The sequence below is a fragment of the Sceloporus occidentalis genome, unplaced genomic scaffold (assembly GCF_023333645.1).
Source record: "Sceloporus occidentalis isolate IW3139 unplaced genomic scaffold, rSceOcc1.0.p SCAF_1, whole genome shotgun sequence".
Classification (NCBI taxonomy): Eukaryota; Metazoa; Chordata; class Lepidosauria; order Squamata; family Phrynosomatidae; genus Sceloporus; species Sceloporus occidentalis.
The window spans coordinates 73,663,030-73,681,892 of record NW_028316981.1 but is presented as its reverse complement, the minus strand read 5'-3'; the positions used below and the strand labels follow the sequence as shown (position 1 = coordinate 73,681,892).

Genomic DNA, 18,863 nt, shown 5'->3' with positions numbered 1-18,863 from the left:
TCTCCTTCTGAAAGTGGAAGGAAACATGGAGGATAACTATGGCAATGCAAAAGGCCTGAAGCCACCATATGAACTTCTTTTATCAGTTGTATTAGCTAAGGTAGGGATATTATGGTACAAAAAAGTTTGCAGTTGGATACATAAATCTGCTCTATCCTGAGTTAGATACTTGATCCATTTAGCTCATTGACGTGTAAATAATAATAATAATTATTATTATTATTATTTATTTATTTATAGCCCATCCAATCACAAGGAATCCGGGCAGGTTACAACAATAAAAAATATAGAGAATATAATAAAATAAAATACAAAAATTAAATAAAATACAAAAAATAAATGCAATAAAATAAAATAAAAGAGAGCGACGTTAGTTACAGTAATTCACAGTTACGCCTGATGGAAATTGGGCCTGTCTTTTTCACTCCCTCCCAGGTCTGACGATGACAGTTGGGACGGAGGGAGGGCTCCTCTTCTTGAGGCAAGAATATAATTTTTATTAATTTTAATTTAATTCTTCTCATTAATTTAAGAGAAGAATTGGTGGACAGAGTGACGTAAGTCACAGTAAACGGGGAGAGGAACTAGGTAGGGAAGGCCTGCCAGAAGAGATCCAAGAGTCTTCTTAAAGGCTGTAAGAGTAGAAATGTCGCGGATCTCCTTCGGCAGGTCATTCCATAGCTTCGGAGCCGCAATGGAAAAGGCCCTGTGGGTGACTGAAGTTAGCCTAGATTTTATTGGCTGAAGTAGATTCTTCCCCAAGGACCTTAGAGTGCGGAACGGACAGTACGGAAGAAGGCGCTCCCTTCTTTAGGGCTTTAAACGTAATCACCAACACCTTGTGCCTTGCCCGGAAACTAATTGGCAGCCAGTGAAGGGATTTCAAAACCATTGTTATGCGATCATTACGAGAAGTACCTGTAATTAACCTGGCTGCCATATTTTGTACAAGTTGAAGTTTTCGAACTTAGCACAAGGGTAGCCCCATGTAGAGTGCATTACAGAAGTCCAGTTGAGAGGTGACCAGCACATGTACTACTGTTTCAAGGCCTCCCTGCTCCAGGAAGGGGCGCAGCTGGCGTATCAGCCGAAGCTGATAACAAGTGCTCCTGACTGTCACATCCACCTGAGCTGTCAGGTGAAGCGACGAGTCAAGGAGCACCCCCAAGCTGCGGACAGAGTCTTTCAGGTGAAGTGTGACCCCATCCAGAACTGGCTCACATAATTCCATACCTGGGCTTGGGTTTCCTATACTTTGCCTAGTTCTGAATTGAATAAGTGGAGTGCATGTCAAAAATATTTTGCACTTCAAAAACAAAATTCTCTTCCCTTTTCAGTGATCATTTGCAAAAGAGTTCAAAACTATTTAGTAAGAGGCAAATATTTGCAGGGTTTGGAGAAAGAAAAGATGGCAAACATCTGCTCTGCCTCACTAATAAATGATACTGTCTCTTGCCCATGGCAAAGAACCCAGTGGAGTCAGGAGACAGCTGGACATCATCCATTTTGCCCCAAGTACTGTAGTCATGCAAACTGTCCACACCTAGGTCTGGAGTGAAAGTCTCTTGCCAGAGCTTGCTGGCAAATAGTAAAGCCTGCACACCACCTAACTCCTTCATCCCCACCTCCAGTAGAGCAGTATTAAGTCAGGACAGCAGGAACTGCAAACAAGCAATTCAAATCTGTAGAAGTGTAAGGGCTTTGTACAGATATATTTTTGTACCGCTACCACAGTGTCATCATTCACATCAGCATAAAATGTGACGCAGGACTAACAGTAGTAACAACTTTGTCTCCGGCAGAAGTCTTCCCAGGCCTGTTCTTTGAAGTTGATTTAACTAGTAATTCCAGGGACTGAGCCAAGACTCTTTTGTATCTCAAACATAAGTTGTATGACTGAGGCATTGTCCCTTTTAATTTCACAGTCCTTCACTTATTCATCAGTGTTGCCTAGAAAATATGAGCATTGGCAATAATATCGAATGCTGTAATGGTTAATGGGTGTAGGTTCCTCATTGCCTGATGCAGGAGAAGAAAAAGATTCTCATTCCTCAGGGAAAGTGGCTGACTTCCCCACACTGTCATTACTGGGAAAATTATTATTGTACTGTGAATAATTGCAGCCTACTGTTGTGTTCATGGGGCTTTTTGTTGTTGTTTTTTAAACTCAGTATTCCTCTTTGTATGGCTTGGTATGTATACTGTTTATGAGTAGGTGTCAGGAAATCATGTACACAACCAAAGACTAAAGGACTAGGTCTGCTTCCATGATTCCGAAATGGTGTAATAAGGCCTTATTTTAAATTAATGTTTTGGCATTGGATTATTTTACATATTTATTTATTTAAGTATTTCTGCATCACCTCCCAGTTCCCAGGGTGATGAACAAATAAAAACCAATTAAAACAACACAAAGCTAAAACATTTTAAAAGACATTTTTAAAAACTCTGTAAAAACTCTTACAAGCGTCCTAAAAACAATTCTAAATAAACTTGCCCTGTTACCTTGCCTTATTTATCTTGGTTAAAAGTCTAAGGAAGAAATTAAAATAAATAGATGTAAAGGAGATATACATAAAGAGGTGAGGTAATTGGAGCAAAGCAGACTCAGCCTGTTCTCCCATGTGGCTCTTTCCATACTGATTGCTGGCCTATGAGGATCAACCACCTGAATTTTCACATTGCTTGCATGTTGCAGTTGGGCAAACTCTCTCCTTAGCTGCTGGCACAACAGAATCTGATTAGGAGCTGCTGGTGGGAAGCAAACATCCAGCTTTGCAAATTCACCTTTTAATTTCATGTTATAACCTTGAGAGGCTGCCAAGACCCATCTCCCTGCAACTGTTTTCTGTGAAGCCATCATGTTAAGCCATGTTATCTTCTAATCTAAGCTGACTGTGAGCTCGCCCTCCTTTTAAAGCTGTGTGTTATCATGTTAGTGCATCCCTATAGGCAACACTTGATAGAACCATTTTCTGCTAATGAACACCACACCTGTATCTCCCAAAGGCCTCTCATTAAAGACTGGTGCATTTTCTTTTCTGTCTTTCTTTCTCCCTCCCAGTTTTGCCCCTTGTCAGGATTTGCTTTGTGCTTCAGATCCCTGGTACTGAATAATAATTATGTATGCATGGCCATGAGACTTGACACCTCCTCCAGTTATTACCTAAATGCCATTCCAGGCTGTTGTTGATGGTTGTGTAAAGATATGTCAAACAGCTGTTCTGTCTGCATCAATTCATAGAATATATTTCATTTCATTTAATCACATTTCATCTGCCCATCCTGTATAAAGCCTAGGGGAACGTTTACACAATGTTCTCCCATTTTTGCTTCACAACAGTGCAGCAGCTGGCTGAAAGCTGCATGATGAGCTCAGAGACAGAGGACATGAACCCATTCCCTGCCCCATGGTTCATGTCAAAAACTGTCCTGTATACCAGAGTGGTTTGGGTAACCCTGCACCAATATCATTGCCACTCACATGTGTCCCCGCATTTTGTACACTCATTCCATATACAGTATGGAGGACCAGTAAGGCCTGAACATAGGAACTGTGTGTTCCTTTTGTAGTCTGTGTGGGTTTAAGAATGTCACATACAGGTCTAACACCCTGCTCCTCTTTTTCTCCTTGTGCCTACTAATTCCATAATGGCTTTATGAGCCAACTGAACGTGATGTAACTTTTCTTGGTTCTAATCAGAGATGAAGCCCTCCTTAATTTTTTTTTTTTTGGGGGGGGGGACAAGGGTGTCATCTCCTGCTCATAAACTGCTGCATCTTTTAATAGCTGCCTTGATAATATATTTTGGACAAAGTTAGTGTCCAGACCACTTTTTTTTCTGTTGGTCTTTAGCACAAAGCCCACATTGCTCTGCTATGGATGCAAACCCAAATGGTGCTCACCAATGGCTCTTCGTCATCCTGGAGAGAAGTGACCAGTGGGGTGCCACAGGGTTCTGTCCTGGACCCAGTGCTATTCAACATCTTTATCAATGACTTAGATGACAGAATAGGGGGCATACTTATCAAATTTGCCGATGACACCAAATTAGGAGGAATAGCTAATACCCCAGAGGACAGGATCAAAATTCAAAATGACCTTAATTGATTAGAAAGCAGGGCCAAAGCTAACAAAATGAATTTCAACGCAGAGAAATGTATGGTACTGCACTTACGGCAAAAAATTAAATTGCATAGATATAGGATGGGAGACACCTGGCTGAATGAGACTATGTAAAAGAGATCAAGGAGACATGCTAGATTCCAAGGAAACATCTTTGAATTGCAAGTGGGTGTTAAATTTCCTTGACTGAAAATCTACCAGTGACCACATAGCCAAAAAGGGAGGTTCCAGCCTGCAGATTTCCCTCCCTACCTTCTGAACTAAGACCAGAAACAGAAAATGCAGGCCTATGGCTAACATCTTAAATTTTTTTTCCTGTTTGCCTGATGAAGCTAGTGTGACTTTAAAAGCTTGCAACATGAAATTGTGCATTTTGGTTGTCCCAATAAAGGTATCAGAAGTTCAAAGTTCAGTTCCCTGCATGAGCATAAAACCCCACTGGATGACCTTGGGCGATTACATGGAGGTACACAACAACAACAGCCTGTGTGATCAGGAATTTCCAACATAAAATTCATGCCAAGCAATGGAGAGAGTACTGAACTCATGAGACTGAGGTTGAAAACTCACCCATTGAGTCTTGGCTGATCATAAGCGCTTTAGTAGTTCTGAGTTTTGAGAATTTGAAATGGGAATTATGATGGCATGCAGCATGAATAGTAGCTTAATGTAGAAGTGGGATTATAGAGCACAAAATTAGTTGCTTAATAGAAATTCTGGCATTATTGGTGGGTTGCAACAGCAGCTACACATAGTTTTATATTTGAGGTCAAGCAAACAACACAGATACTCTGCAGTTAGATAACTTACCTGTTTATTTACTACCATATGGTTTTGTACCTGGGTGTGAAGGGTTTTAAGAGTGTTTTCAATTATAAAATGTAAGATCTCTTCTCAGTTTGAATCTGCAGGACAGGGTCCATGTTCTTCATCATGATGTCTCTTCATGTAAGTCCCTTTTCTATTTGCTCTTGTTCATTTTAAACGGAACATGTGATATCTGTTTTGCATGAAAATACACAGGCGCTGCAAAAGCATTAACAGTTTAATTATTTCAGTAATTGTCTTTATTTAAACCCTGCTTTTTCCCAAGACTCACACTCAAAGTGTCTTTCAAATTAAGGTTAATTATTTCAATTATTGTCTTTATTTAAACCCTGCTTTTTCCCAAGACTGAGACTCAAAGTGTCTTACAAATTAAAAAAATACCATGGGTAGCTAAAAACGTAAAATCTTAAAATAATATTATACTATCCATAAAATTAAAACCATTGAAAGCATTAAGCATATTTATTATTGTTGTTGTTCTTTACTACTACTACTACTATATAATCGGGTCCTTGGTATCCCTTGGGTTTTGTTCCAGGAGCACCATGGATATGAAAATCTGTGGATGCTCAATGGCATACAGTGGCATAGTAAAATGGTATCTCTTATATAAAATAGCAAAACCAAAGTTTGCTTTCCAGAATTTTTTTTAAAGAATGGATGGTTGAATGTTTGGATATTTATTTAGAGTATTTATATTCCACTCTTCATCTACAAAGGCTCTCAGAACATTTTACAGGTTTGATGATGATGATGATGATGATGATGATGATATTTATTTATATTTTTCCACCTCTCCCGGGTAGATTGAGGCAGGATTACAGCATAGTATAAAATATGACAGAGTCAAAATACAGATAATACAAACAAGTTCATAAAATACAAAATTAGCAATTAAAAACAGGGTTTCACAAGCGACAGTTGGGCAAAATGCTCTCATCCTGTACATGGAAGTGGATCTGTGTTTCACATAAGATCAGGTGGATATTAATTTGACAGTTCACTGCCCTCAGGTTTACAATCTAAAAAGACATGACATAAAAGGAGAAGATAATGGCAGTGGGGAAGAAGATCAAGTCCGGCAGATACTGCTGGTTCCTCTCTCCATCCAAGACCAGGGTGAAGGCCAACTATATATATATATATATATATATATATCCTGAATCCAGAGAAAACGGAAGTACTCGTGATAGGTTCCCCTGGCCTGGGGATGGAGATTTGTCCACCTGTCCTGAATGGGGTCACGCTTCCCCTGAAGGACTCAGTTCGCAGTCTGGGGGTGCTTCTGGACTCGTCGCTCCACCTTACATCTCAGGTGGATGCGACAGTCAGGAGCACTTGTTATCAGCTTTGGCTGATACGCCAGCTGCGACCCTTCCTGGGCCGGGGGGAACTTGAAACAGTGGTACATGCTCTGGTAACCTCTCAGTTGGATTTCTGTAACGCGCTCTACATGGGGCAACCCTTGTACCAAACTCAGAAGCTTCAACTAGTGCAGAATATGGCAGCTAGGTTATGCTCCAGGATTAGCCACATAACACCTATTTTGCAAGATCTTCATTGGCTGCCTATTCGCTTCCGAGCCCAATACAAGGTGTTGGTTATTACCTATAAAGCCCTAAATGGCTTGGGCCCAGGGTACTTGGAGGACCGCCTCTCCCCATATAATTCGCCCCGCACTCTCCGATCGGCCAGGAAGCAATTGTTGAGGGTTCCTGATACGAAGTACACCGTGACTGCACAGAGGGTGTTTTCCAGCTCGGCCCCACAGCTTTGGAACTCTCTTCCCGGCGAGCTCCGCTCAGTTACCTCCCTTGACCTGTTCAGGAAGAAGCTGAAGACCTTTCTCTTCCAACAGGCTTTCCCCCAGACGCTGTGATTTCTGCTCTCTCCCCATTACACTAGCATTTTAAGCTAGTTATTGTTGTGGTTTTTAACCTTATAATTTTTATCTTGTTTTTAATACTCTGATGTATTGTCATCGATTTTTTATGCGGATGCTGTTTGTAAATTTGTACATTGTGTAGTACCTTTGTTGTAACCAGCTTTGATCTCTTTGGAAAAGCAGGCTATAAATAAACAGTATTATTGTTGTTGTTGTTGTTATTATTATTATTATTATTCATTTTTATCCTTCCTTTCTCCTGATAATGGGATTCAAGGCAGCGAACAATATATTTAGAACAACACAATTTAAAACAATGAAAAATACTAATGGAACTGTAAATACAGTGGGCCCTTTTTATCTGCTGCAGTTTGGTTCCAGGACCCCCTGTGGATAACAAAATCCATGGATGCTCATGTCTCATTAAATATAATGGAAAAGGAAAATGGTGTCTCTAATATAAAAGGGAAAATTAAGGTTTGCTATATGGAATTTATACTTTTAAAAAATATTTTCAAGCCATGGATGCTTGAATCCATGGATAAAAAATCCATGGATAAGGAGGGCCGACTGTAGAAGATTTTAAAAACAATTAAACAATATTTCAAGTTAAAAACATTAAACTGTAAAAATATGCTTTAAAAGACTGTTGTTAACTGCCCTCGAGTTGACCCCGACTGATGGCAACTCTCTGGATGAGATATCTCTAAGAGTACTAATCTCTAAGAGTACTAATTTTAAAACTATGAGTAACATCTTCAATTTCTTTCTCCTGTTTACCTGATGAAGAAGCCAGTGTGATGTCAAAAGCTTTCAATATATAATTGTGCATTTTGGTTGTTTCTAATAAAGGTATCATTGTTTGGCTGTTATTTGATTTGCTATATGGCTAACACAGCTGCCCCTATGTAGCCAAGGGTCCATAGGGGAATTTTATTATGTTGTTACTAGTCCAAATATTGCAAGAGGGGGCTGGCTACAAGAGCCCACCGAGATCGTCTCCCGATATGTATACGGAGTAGACCAGGGCCTCCCAATAACTGAAGCTGAGACAGATTACAATAACTAAATGTCTACTTTATTGAAAACATGGGGAACACACACAATGCACACACTCACACACACATTCAAGGCTCAGGAAGGTAGGTTGGAAATGTGGAAAAGATGTTTAGGCTTTGCTAATGGTATACTCACCAAGATGTAGTCTTCCTCCGGGAAGCGAATGGGATGTGGGACAGTGAGACAAGTCTGCTCCGCAACCTGGGTTTGAGCAGAAATGCCGGCTACCAGAACAGAGGTCTGACTGACGTGGAGTAAGTAGACCTTTGGGATGGCGCGCTGAGCAGCCAAAGTTGGGACCTTTTAAGGGCGAAATCTCGCCTGAGGGCAAAGAGTTTTGGTGATTGGAACAAAGGCGTTTAATTGCTTTCTTTCACCTGGATGTCTGGATCTGATAATATCAATGACTTAAGTTGTTCGGACAACAGACTTGAGGAGGGGGTGATAGCTTCAGGGAAGGCAAACATTTTACTCTTCCTGACTTAAGATAATCCCTTCATGCGACTTCCCAGACCTTCTAAGATGTTAATGTGGCTGCTCCCCTCAGGGGAGGTGCACATGTCCTCTCGCTTTGCCAGTAATGGCGGGCAGCCTAGGAGTCTGGTCATCTAAGGGTTATCATTGATTCCAAAATTTATATAAACCAGCATGGGTAACACCTAGATGTTTTATAGTAAAAACAGTTCAGCACACTAAAATGAAGTCTATATTATTTAAAACAATCACTTCCCAAATGTTTGCTGGAAGAGGAAGACCTTTACCCACTGGCAAAAGAAGGAGAAAAGGCCACCTAGCTTCTAGGTGTGGGAGCAGCTACTGAGAAGGTCCTCTCCCACGTTCCCACCAAATGTGCCTGTGAACACTGTACAGTTACTTGCAGAATGCTATTTTCAATAATGGTTTGTTTACCTGTAACATCATTTCCTTGTGCATTACACCCAAACCAGATACAGTGTCACACCAGACATTCACACACTGCTAGAAAAGTGAGGAAATACAGCATAAGTTCATTCAGATATATATACAGTGTAACTTTTTCTCTCTGCAAATATTGTGCTTGGCTTCAGTAACACAGAATGCCTTTGATATCTAAACTTATTCACTATCTGTAACCCTCCCTTGGGCAGAAAGAATTTCTGTGGATTATTATCCATACAGTGATGGTCTCTGGGTTAGGCCATTGCAAAGTGTTTGACGTGAGGCTCCCTCTTGAAAACCTGCCTGAAACTACAGTTAGTTCTCAGCACAGCAAGTAGATTAGTGAGTGGGACTAGGCATTGGGAAGGTATTTTGCTGGGCTTCTAAGAGTTTCACTGGTTTCCATTTTATTTAAGAGTACCATCCAGAGTGTTGATGCTACAAAGCTTGGAACCTGGATGCTTGAAGAAATGCTTGAAGAAAGATCTTTTGTTATCATTATGTAATGATTCCACTGGGTATTACACTCCATTCCAGTTGTTTTGCACCTTGTTCTTTCTAAAGTTGAATGTGATTGATTTTTCTTTTAATGTTCTTGGTTTTAGAGAGAGGCAAGCAGTGGCCTGATTCCTGTGGTCATTCCAGACTTCATAAACCATGGTATATAAAGCTGAAAAGAACATTTGAGCTGAACATTTTTCCTCTCCATATCACGTATTGGCTTTGGCATGAAGATCTTGGTTTCTATTGATCCAGAATTGTCCAAGCATTCACACCAGGAGCTCTGACATAATGTTAATTTACAGACCAGTAAACCAGGACTGCATCTTGACTAATTTTCAGGGCTTTTTCACATGACACAGTTATAGTACTGAAAATCCACTTTAATAGCCATGGCTATCTCCTAGGGAATCAAGATTTTCAGTTTAGGGAGGAGTATTTAGAATCCTCTCCCAGAGAGTTCTTGTCCTTTCTCAAACTACAAACCCTAGGATTCCATAGGATGCAGCCGTATTAAAGTGGAAATATAGTCCAGTGACTGTGTTGTGTGAAAAGACCCCTTGTTTGTCAATCAACTTTGAGTCAGTGTTGTTTGATTCAGGAATAACTATTAACTGTCTTAACAGAGGGTGAGGCTCTGACCTAAGCTAGGGGCAAAGCCAACATATCATGTGGGACAGGAAATCGGCCGCAACTTTTGTTCCCAGTTTCCTGGTATATGGTTTATGAAGCCTAGAAGGATCATGCATCTGAACAAAGCCAAAGTATATCTATCTGCCAGTTATTCTGTCAGACTGTGAAGACTATGTCTGCTGAAGTATACACACATGTAATTTGGGGGAATAATCTTTTGGTCTATTATTATGCCTTAATTTTGTTTTTAATCTTTCCTTCTGTGTAGCTTCTTGGAAATACCTACTGCCTTGGGGTTTGGTAGACACTATAATCAGTAATCCACCTTATGTTTTCCATGAAGACATGTCGCACTTGGCAGCAGAAATCCTCAGGTAGTTAGTTATCTCATTCTGTTTTTTTCTCCCTTGCTCTCTTTGACAAAGACAGCTCAAAATCTACAGACCAGACTGACACAATGTGTTAGAAACATGTATTAGTTTAAAACAAAAAGGAGCCATGTGGTTCATGAGTTTAAAAAATAACCATAATCAGGCTTAGTAATACCTTTATTATGACCCTTAAATTGTTACAAAATTGGTAAGCTTTTAAGTTCTCAAGATCTTGGTCAGGATTGGTTGGAAGCAGGTTAAATCTAAACCCAGAGGGAAAGAGCTAACAGCCTATCCTTCATAATTGTTTTTAAGTGGCATGCATGTTTGGCCATTTTCTGTAGAATGAGATAATACCTTGTTTTCTGAACTTACCTTATTTATTTATTGTTTCTAGTTATGAGGACCTTGATTCCTTGGATGGAGGGACTGATGGGATGTGCGTCATCAGAGAGATTCTGCAACTAGCTTCTTACATCCTCAAGGACTGTGGGTGAGTTCTGATGTTGGCTTTTTTTTTTTTAGACTACTGTAGAGTTCAAAAACTAGAGAAGTGAAGTTTCCTGAAGGATGTTATTCTACTTTCACAGTCAAAATATTTTGGACAGAGAGAAGTACAGGATTCTCCACATAAGAGGGATTTTTGGCTTTCTTAGTTCCTGTCCTTTTTTAACCATTATCCTGGTCTCAAATAAAGGGAGAATTGGGAAGGAGCACATAACTGAGAGGGAAAAATCATGTGTTTGTTTACAGACTGTAGTCTGTTTCTCCATTCTGAGCCCAAAGCTGGAGTCCACATGGAGGCTCTCTTTCTTTCTTGATGTAGGTCAGTAGTGAGGACCATCACCTCTGGTTTCCTTTTAGATAGTTGAGCAAGGGAGCAGGGTATTGTGCTTGGTGGCAGGTCATTTAAGTTGCTTTGCCTTTTATCTTCCCTACCCATATAAGTACACATAAGAGGAGCTAAGTAGTAAAATGTTACTTTTAGTTAAACATTGTTATTTTTATTTCTCAGAACAATGACTATTTGTGGTGTACATAAAGAGGTTGCCAACACAAACAGTTCTTCATGTATAACCTAAGTGCCAACACATCAGGTCTTTAAGGGTCAGCACTGTTGGTTGTAGCAGCTGTTGGTGCCTGGCATGCCTAAAAACCATTAAGTAAGTTGGTCTCTGAAATTGAAAGAGTTTCAAAATTGCAGCAGGAAAGAGGGAATCATAAAAGGATCATTTAAAAAACTGATAAACTGGAGGGCTTGAGTGATGTTAGGTACTTTCTGGAAAGTGATTTTAAAATACTGTAATACAGTGAGTTGCAGCAGTTTCTCTGGATAAAATAAAGGCAGGAAGCAGCTTCTCTGAATGCCTTGTCCTGCTACAACTATGTTTTTAGAAGGTGTGGTTCCCTAGTATTATGGATACACCCATTAAGAAAAAGAAAACTCATTCTGCGAGGATATTCATAAGGAGAAACTAGAAGAAGAGAAACCATGATAGGTGTAGACAAACAAGTTTGAGAAAGATCTCTTTAATGGTTTGCTTCACTAATCAGATTATTACAAGTAGAGGTTTAACTGAATCTCCATTTAATCAAAATAAACGAGTTTGTTAAAAACCATGTCAATATGCTGAATAAGTAACTGCCTGCTGTCTCCTTATACAATTCTAGGGTTTGAGGAAAATGGAGGAAAATTCTAGTACAAATGAAGTACAAACATGGAAAATGTCAGTGTTCTTTCTGTGCAGTAGTTGTGGTGACCTTGGGGTGCTTCCAGAACAAGAACTTCTAGCACTACCAATCAAAAGGCATTATATAATTATTATATCATTCTCTTTTTAATATATATATTTTTTTCTGGGCAAGAAAAAAGAACTTGTGGCAAAACCAACAGTTATAACTGGAAGACACCATAGTCTGTACTGTCTGCTCAGTTGGTGGAGGAGGTAGGGCAGTTTCACAATAAAAATCCATTTTTCATTTATGCAGTGAAAGCTGAGAGTTCTAAGAGTAACTTCAGTTTACTGGACGAGAGGGCAATGCATTAATGGTCAACATGGCTGTTAGCTGAGACTTTTCTTGGCTAAGATCAGCTAATAAGTACAACTACAAAGATTTTATTATTTATGTTTCATTTCATTTACAATCTACTTTTCTCCAAATATGTCTTTCTCTAGCTTACAACAGATTACACACTCACACACACACACACGTTAATATTAAAACAGTGAAATTGATTATCATAATAAATCAACAACTACGTTAAAAATAAAAATACAAAGAATAAATTCAGCACCTGACCCCATTAAAAGCCAAAAGATTGCTTGAACAAAAAATGTTGCTTTCTGAGGGAAGAACAGAGAGGGTGACAGCCTAGAGTGCCCAGGAAGGAAGTTCTGCAACCTAGGAGTAGCCTCATAGAATCACAAAACTAGAGAGTTGGAAAGTTTCCCAAAAGTCACCTAGTTGAATCTCCTTCCAAGGCTCACAGATCTCTGACAGATGGCCATCTAACCTCTGTTCAAAAACAAAAAGTAGAATCCACCACCCACTGAGGCAGTCTGTTCCACCAAGAAATCCCTCTCTTGTGTCTCCATCAGCTTCCCTGTGAGAGTTGTGGGACTGAGAGAAGATCTTAATACACAGGTTAGGCTCAGATTGTGGGAATATAGTCCTTCAGATAGCCTAGGCTCAGTTTTCATAAATCTTTATAGGTCTTAGTCAGCACATTGAATTTTGGCTGGAAATGACTGATCACCAGGTAAGATATTAAAATAGCATTCTGCAGAGACTACTATAAATATTCAACTATAAGTCAACTTCATGTATAAGTCGAAGGCAGGTTTGGGGCCCAAAATTATGGATTTTGATATGACCAGTGGATAGGTCAAAGGTAAAACTTAGTGGCATGTAGCAAAGGATGTAAAGGGCAAAGCAAAGGAAAATTATGCCAAAAAACCTACAGAATTCTGTCAGGCATAACAATTTGAACTCACACTAAAGGCCTGAAAGATGAGATGGGAACTATGATAAATGGTGGCTGGGGGATGTGTGACCAGGCACAGGTGAGGATAAGAAAATGCACACATGTCAAAAAGGATGAAAAGGCAAAGCAAAGAAAATGGCGCCTATGTTAGCAATGATTATAGCCTTTAACTTTAATGTGATTTGAACCCAGAAAAACTGACGAACATGCACAATTGCCTTCTTCAAAGCCTGATTCCTCCTTTTGGAGAAGTGCCAAAGATCTGCCCACTGAGCCATTCAAAAAGATCAGAAGCAGTAGCAGAGAGGAGAGAGTAGCAGGAGTCCATGATTCTTTTAGATGCCCCCAGGATGGGTTACGCTGTCTCACCTTTCACCACTCTACTCAGAGAAGGGGATGGTTCCTTTTTTCATAAGAGCTAAATTACAGCACTTACACTGTCCCTTGGATAAGTTGACCCAGGGTTTTGGGGTCAATTTTTTTACTAAAACTTGTAGACTTATACATTGGTATATACAATAGCTATGCACTAAATGGAAGATCTAATATATATATAGATATAGCAGTAGATCAAAGGGATGTAAAAGATTCAGTTGGGTCAGTAACCACCCCCTCCAAAAAAAAAGAATTAAATGGAGAGTGTGGTGAATCAATGAGAGGAGAACTAGTGACAGAGCACATCAACCAATAAAATAATTATTTGCTTGCTAGTAAAAAGCAATGCCAGTCTAAGCAACACTATTTCAGCCAATGCCACATGATATTTCTAAGTGACTTAGCCAAATTCCTTGATTTCCCAGCAGAGAAGAAAGTGAGACTCCAGAGACTTCTGCATCATGACCCTAGGTGTCTGCCTCTTATTAATGAGAGTGCTTCATCTCATGATGTCAGGGTACACAGCACTGAGCTTAGGCTGTGCAGCCCAGCACACTCTTCCAAAGACTCAAATGGCACTATTGTGGCCTTAGCATTCCAAACAGAGCTATGATTGGGGAACCCCTGTGGTAACAACATCTCTCAGTTCTAATGTTAGAAGGAAAACAGTGCAAATTTTGACCTGGTCAGAACTGGCTCTGCTCCAAGACATCCTTCCCATTAGACTCCCTCAGTGCTGAAGGAGCAGTTCTGCATAGGCTAGAGATGCAGGGTAGGAGAATTAGCACTGACACAGTGGCAGCAGTTTGGCAGGGCAGAGTCCCTGGCTTTGAGAAAGATTTGACCAGTAATATTCAAGAATGTGCTAACCCAACCATCCCAAAATGAAAAGCTTAAAAGGCTTTTAGAACTTAAGCCTTTTAAAAAACAGTCTTAGCTCGGAAGACAATTTGGAGGAGGGCTGAATATTTTCAAGCAATCATGGGGGGGGGGGGGTGTGCACTGTTTTTTCCGGAACACAAGAGAGTAAAAACTGGTAGCAAGTATATCGGTACATTTTTGTGGGTTTTCAAAAGCACTATTGATTTAACAGCCCAAGAAAAGCGCTGATGATTTAACAGCCCAAGAAAAGCATCTTTAAATCTGTCCTGTAAAGTGTGGGCAAGAACCTTGTAATCTCAGGCTTCATGTTTTATAGCAGTACTTTTCATTTTTAACCTCAAAGCATAGCCAGTGTTTCCCAGGAACTGAGAAGGGTTTTTTTTTTAATTTGTTTGTCCTCAAGTGTCCTCTCCTCCTCCCCACTGCAGTGGAGGAAGCAGCACTGAGGGGGAAACATTTTTGGTAGGTCACAAAGGGGCTCCACGTCCTTATGTCAGTGTGACAGCCTGGTTGATTCAAAGGGAGTGTCTTGTGTGGGGAAGCGCTGGAATTCTGAGAAGTACTTAAGAACTTGGGTTTGGCTTTTTCTCCTTCAGTTTATTTTGTTGCCTGAAAGACTGCCATGGGCTCAATCTAGCTGACCATTTTAGGGATATTGGGTACACAGTCATTAAGATGGCTCTCTGTATTCACTGGAAACTTACACTTTGAGATGAAGGATTTATTCTGAGGGGAGGTGTTGAATCCTTAAACTCTGAACAGAAATTGTCCTTGCCAATCCAAACCACACAATATGTGAAAAGTATGATTTCTCTACATCCAGGATTCGTTTTGCTGCTGCTGTTAAAAAGCAGCCACCAGAGGTAAATATCAGAAACGTGGAATAAGAGGAGGAAACTTAACCCTCTTTACTCTGTTATTGTCGGTTCTGATGACAATCTTTCCTACCCAGACAGAAGATGTTGGAACTTATCTTGGGACTAATGGCACATTCAAGAAGGGTGACGTCAAAAAAATTATATTTCATTTATTGGATTTATATCCTACATGTCTCTTTCCCAAAAAAATGAGACTCAAAATGGCCATCCCATTCTTGATGGTCCTCAATTCCTACCACCTGCCAGTGCTATAACAAGAAGAAAAAGACACATTAAGTATAATCAGCAGATATAACATGCATTTAGCCCTTGGTGTATTTAAAACAGATGTAATTTAAGGAGGGGAGTCCAATTCTTTTATTTTATACCCTATATAAAATAACTGGTTTTGCCACCCAGAAAGGGTTGATTCTTTATTTGTTTAAAATATTATATCCTTCCCTATAATCACAAGCTCTCAAAGTAGCATACAAAGAAAATCAGTATTAAAACAATTTTAAAAGTAATAAATAATTTAAGCAACCCAAAAGCATATTAAACAATTTACATCAGATTAAAAGAGTTTAAAACAATGTACCTGTACCGATTTGGACAAAGTATTAGGATCCCATCCCCACCCCTTGCCATGGCTTTGATGTAAAAGCCATGTTTTTCCTTGATGGCACAATGAAGACAATGTCAGTACCAAGCAGGCTTCCAAGGGGAGGGCATCCCACAACTGGAACATAACAGCAGGGAAGGATTATTATTATTTTACTTGTGATATTTTTTACTTTTTTATTTTTTAGATAAAAAAAACAGCCTCAAAATGTTATGTTCCCCATTTCAGTTGTTTCAGGCCCAGAAAAGACCTTTTTAAAGCCAGGAAGTAAACAAAAGTTGATTTCACATCTACCTCCTGATTTGAAAAGGGCCTCTCTTGTGCCTAAAACAGCCTGTGGAAGAGACAGCAACATGATGGAACTGTCCCCATGGGAACTCTTGGAAATATTGTTGCCAGACCAAAAACTGGAGAGGGTTCCTGGGCCCAGGATACCTGAAGGACCGCCTCTCTCCATACATTCCGCCCCGCACCCTCAGAACTTCTGGGCAGCAACTACTGAGGGTCCCAGGGGCTAGACTAACCTCCACAACGAGGAGGTCATATTCCATCGTCGCCCCGGGCCTCTGGAATACGCTGTCCATAGAGCTCCGCTCGGCCACCTCCCTGGCCCAGTTTAAGAAGGAGCTAAAAACCTTCTTATTTCAATCTGCATTCCCCGAATGAAGTTCCAGCTGGTCTTCCCCCCCCCCCCCCCCGACGACAATGGTGATTGGCTGATGGTGTTTCAATTTTGTTTTTAATATGAATGTATTGTATTTTTATGGTGTTTTTGTATTGTTATTGTGATGTTCACCGCCCTGATCGATGGAAGGGCAGTATACAAATAAATTTATTATTATTATTATTATTATTTATTATTATTCTTACACTTTTAATGGTTGTGTAGGAGAGGAGATTTCAGCAGGTGTTGCTTGTCATGTAACCAGGTAATTAGCATCTCCTGAAATTCCCTTTTCTACACAACCATTAAAAGTACAAGATCTGCAGTTTTCAGTCTGGCAATCCTACTTAGGAACTAAAAATGGCATGGGAGGGGTTCCATGGGTCTTTGCCCACTCTTGCCCTGGATGCTTTTTAGAAATCGAAGCTTGAGCATGTTGTAGGAGTGTCAGAGGGCTCTGTGGGAATGGGGGCGGTGGTGCTGTTTCTGCAGACATGGTATGATTTTTATCATGAGAAGTATTTTGTAATGCTTTTGGCATTTTACCCTGTTTGATTTATCTTGTGTGTTTAATATGGCTTATGTACTATGGCTTTAGGAAATGAAATGCAAACTAAGTAGTCATTATTCAGATTAGTTACCAGTAAACAAAAACCTTCAAGCCTGCACTGTTTTTTGGATGGGTTTCAAATCAGGAAGGAACCGTTCTGTCTTCAGCAAGGCTCCCATGTAATCGAGTGAGGCACACTGTATACCGTTCCAATTTCTTAAGTTGTTTTGTCCCTCCCTTTTTGTAGCTGTTCACATGAATTAGCATCCTCATTCCTTCTCATACCAATTCAAGTTTTCCAATATGATGCAAATATAGCCAAGCCCACACATCACCCACACACAAAAGGGAGACATCTGCAAACTTGGCCAATCCCTGAGGGGTATGAAAAAAGAGAAAATAACCCTAAAAAGAAAACCCCTCAAAATAGCCCAGTGATAACTTAATGGTGTTGAAAATTGGTGGAGTGGGAGGTAGGGCATGAAAATCTGACAAGTGAGTGGGAAGGGGAGCAGAACAAAATGGCTGGAGAAAGTGGAAAAGAGACCAAGGAATAAGCAAGGCAGACAGAAATGTCTTATTGTTTGTTAGGAAAGCTCATTTGATGGCTCACTGTAAGACTCTGGTAAATTATCTTCAGGTTCAGAGCCAAGAGCTGTCCACTAGAATCAGTTGAGAAATCAGTTTTTTAAATGCAGCTGGAAAGTGTCCCTGCTCTGTTAAAAATAAATAAAAAACTTTAAATGAGACATTAATGCAGTTTGGCAATGCTTTAGCGGTCATGGTGCCATCCAGTAGAATCCTGGGATTTGTAGTTTGTTGTGGCACCAGAGCTCTCTGACAGAGAAAGCTAAATATCTCACAAAACTAAGGATTTCATAGCATTCAGCCATGGCAGTTAAAGCATTGTCAAACTGCATTAATTCTGTGATGTATATGCAGCCTAAACGGATGGGACGGTGGAACCTGAGGTGACTTGAACCTTGGATGGCAGGTTCATTTTGTCCATGCTGCACTGTACCTGGCAATACTTTGTTTCATAGGTCCTTTTTTTTCTTTGAACCTTCTCCCATATGTTCCTATGACACAATTTTCCATTCTAGCAAAGCAGTGACATCACCAGATAGTAATTTTTATCTGTTTCTATATATGTTTATATACTAGTTGGACAGTTTGTTCCTGTATAACCTATTGGCTCATTATCCAAACTACAATTAGTTTGTGTTTCATTTCCTAAATACCAGAGTCAGAAACCTTCTTCTCTTGGAGCCTGACTGATGAAGAAACTGGGAAGGAGGAACACTTCTAGGAGAAAGGATTTGCAGGGTTTCTCCATCCGACAAAAGAGGAAAGGCTAATTAATTATCTGCCACTTAGGCCGTGATGCTTACTCCTGGGTGCCTTGGGTCTGCCATCATCTCTCAGCCTAACTTAACAGATTTATTGTGAAGGTATAGCTTTTTCCCACCCTAAGAGAAGGTGTCCTTAAGTGCTGGATCAAAATGGAGTAAATAAATAAATGCATTCAATACTTCATTCACATTATGAGGCATGTCTGTTTCATAACATTTAATTCTGGCCTTCAAAACCACCCCAGATGTTTAGC

At 40.0% G+C, this 18,863-nt stretch overlaps 1 protein-coding gene across 3 annotated transcripts in view; it reads left to right on the top strand.

Moving 5' to 3' along the window:
* The window catches only part of LOC149321599 (MTRF1L release factor glutamine methyltransferase-like), a 59,520-nt gene that overhangs the window by 36,581 nt on the left and 4,076 nt on the right, over positions 1 to 18,863 (top strand). For 2 of the 3 annotated variants that reach the window (XM_089525256.1, XM_089525246.1), the window contains 3 exons: positions 5,025 to 5,074; positions 10,219 to 10,324; positions 10,719 to 10,814. In XM_089525256.1, coding sequence (XP_089381382.1) covers positions 5,025 to 5,074; positions 10,219 to 10,324; positions 10,719 to 10,814 — 252 coding nt within the window. Of the gene's footprint in view, positions 1 to 5,024; positions 5,075 to 10,218; positions 10,325 to 10,718; positions 10,815 to 15,387; positions 15,530 to 18,863 lie in introns of those variants that run through there. The other variant, XM_089525266.1, reaches the window with a different exon arrangement.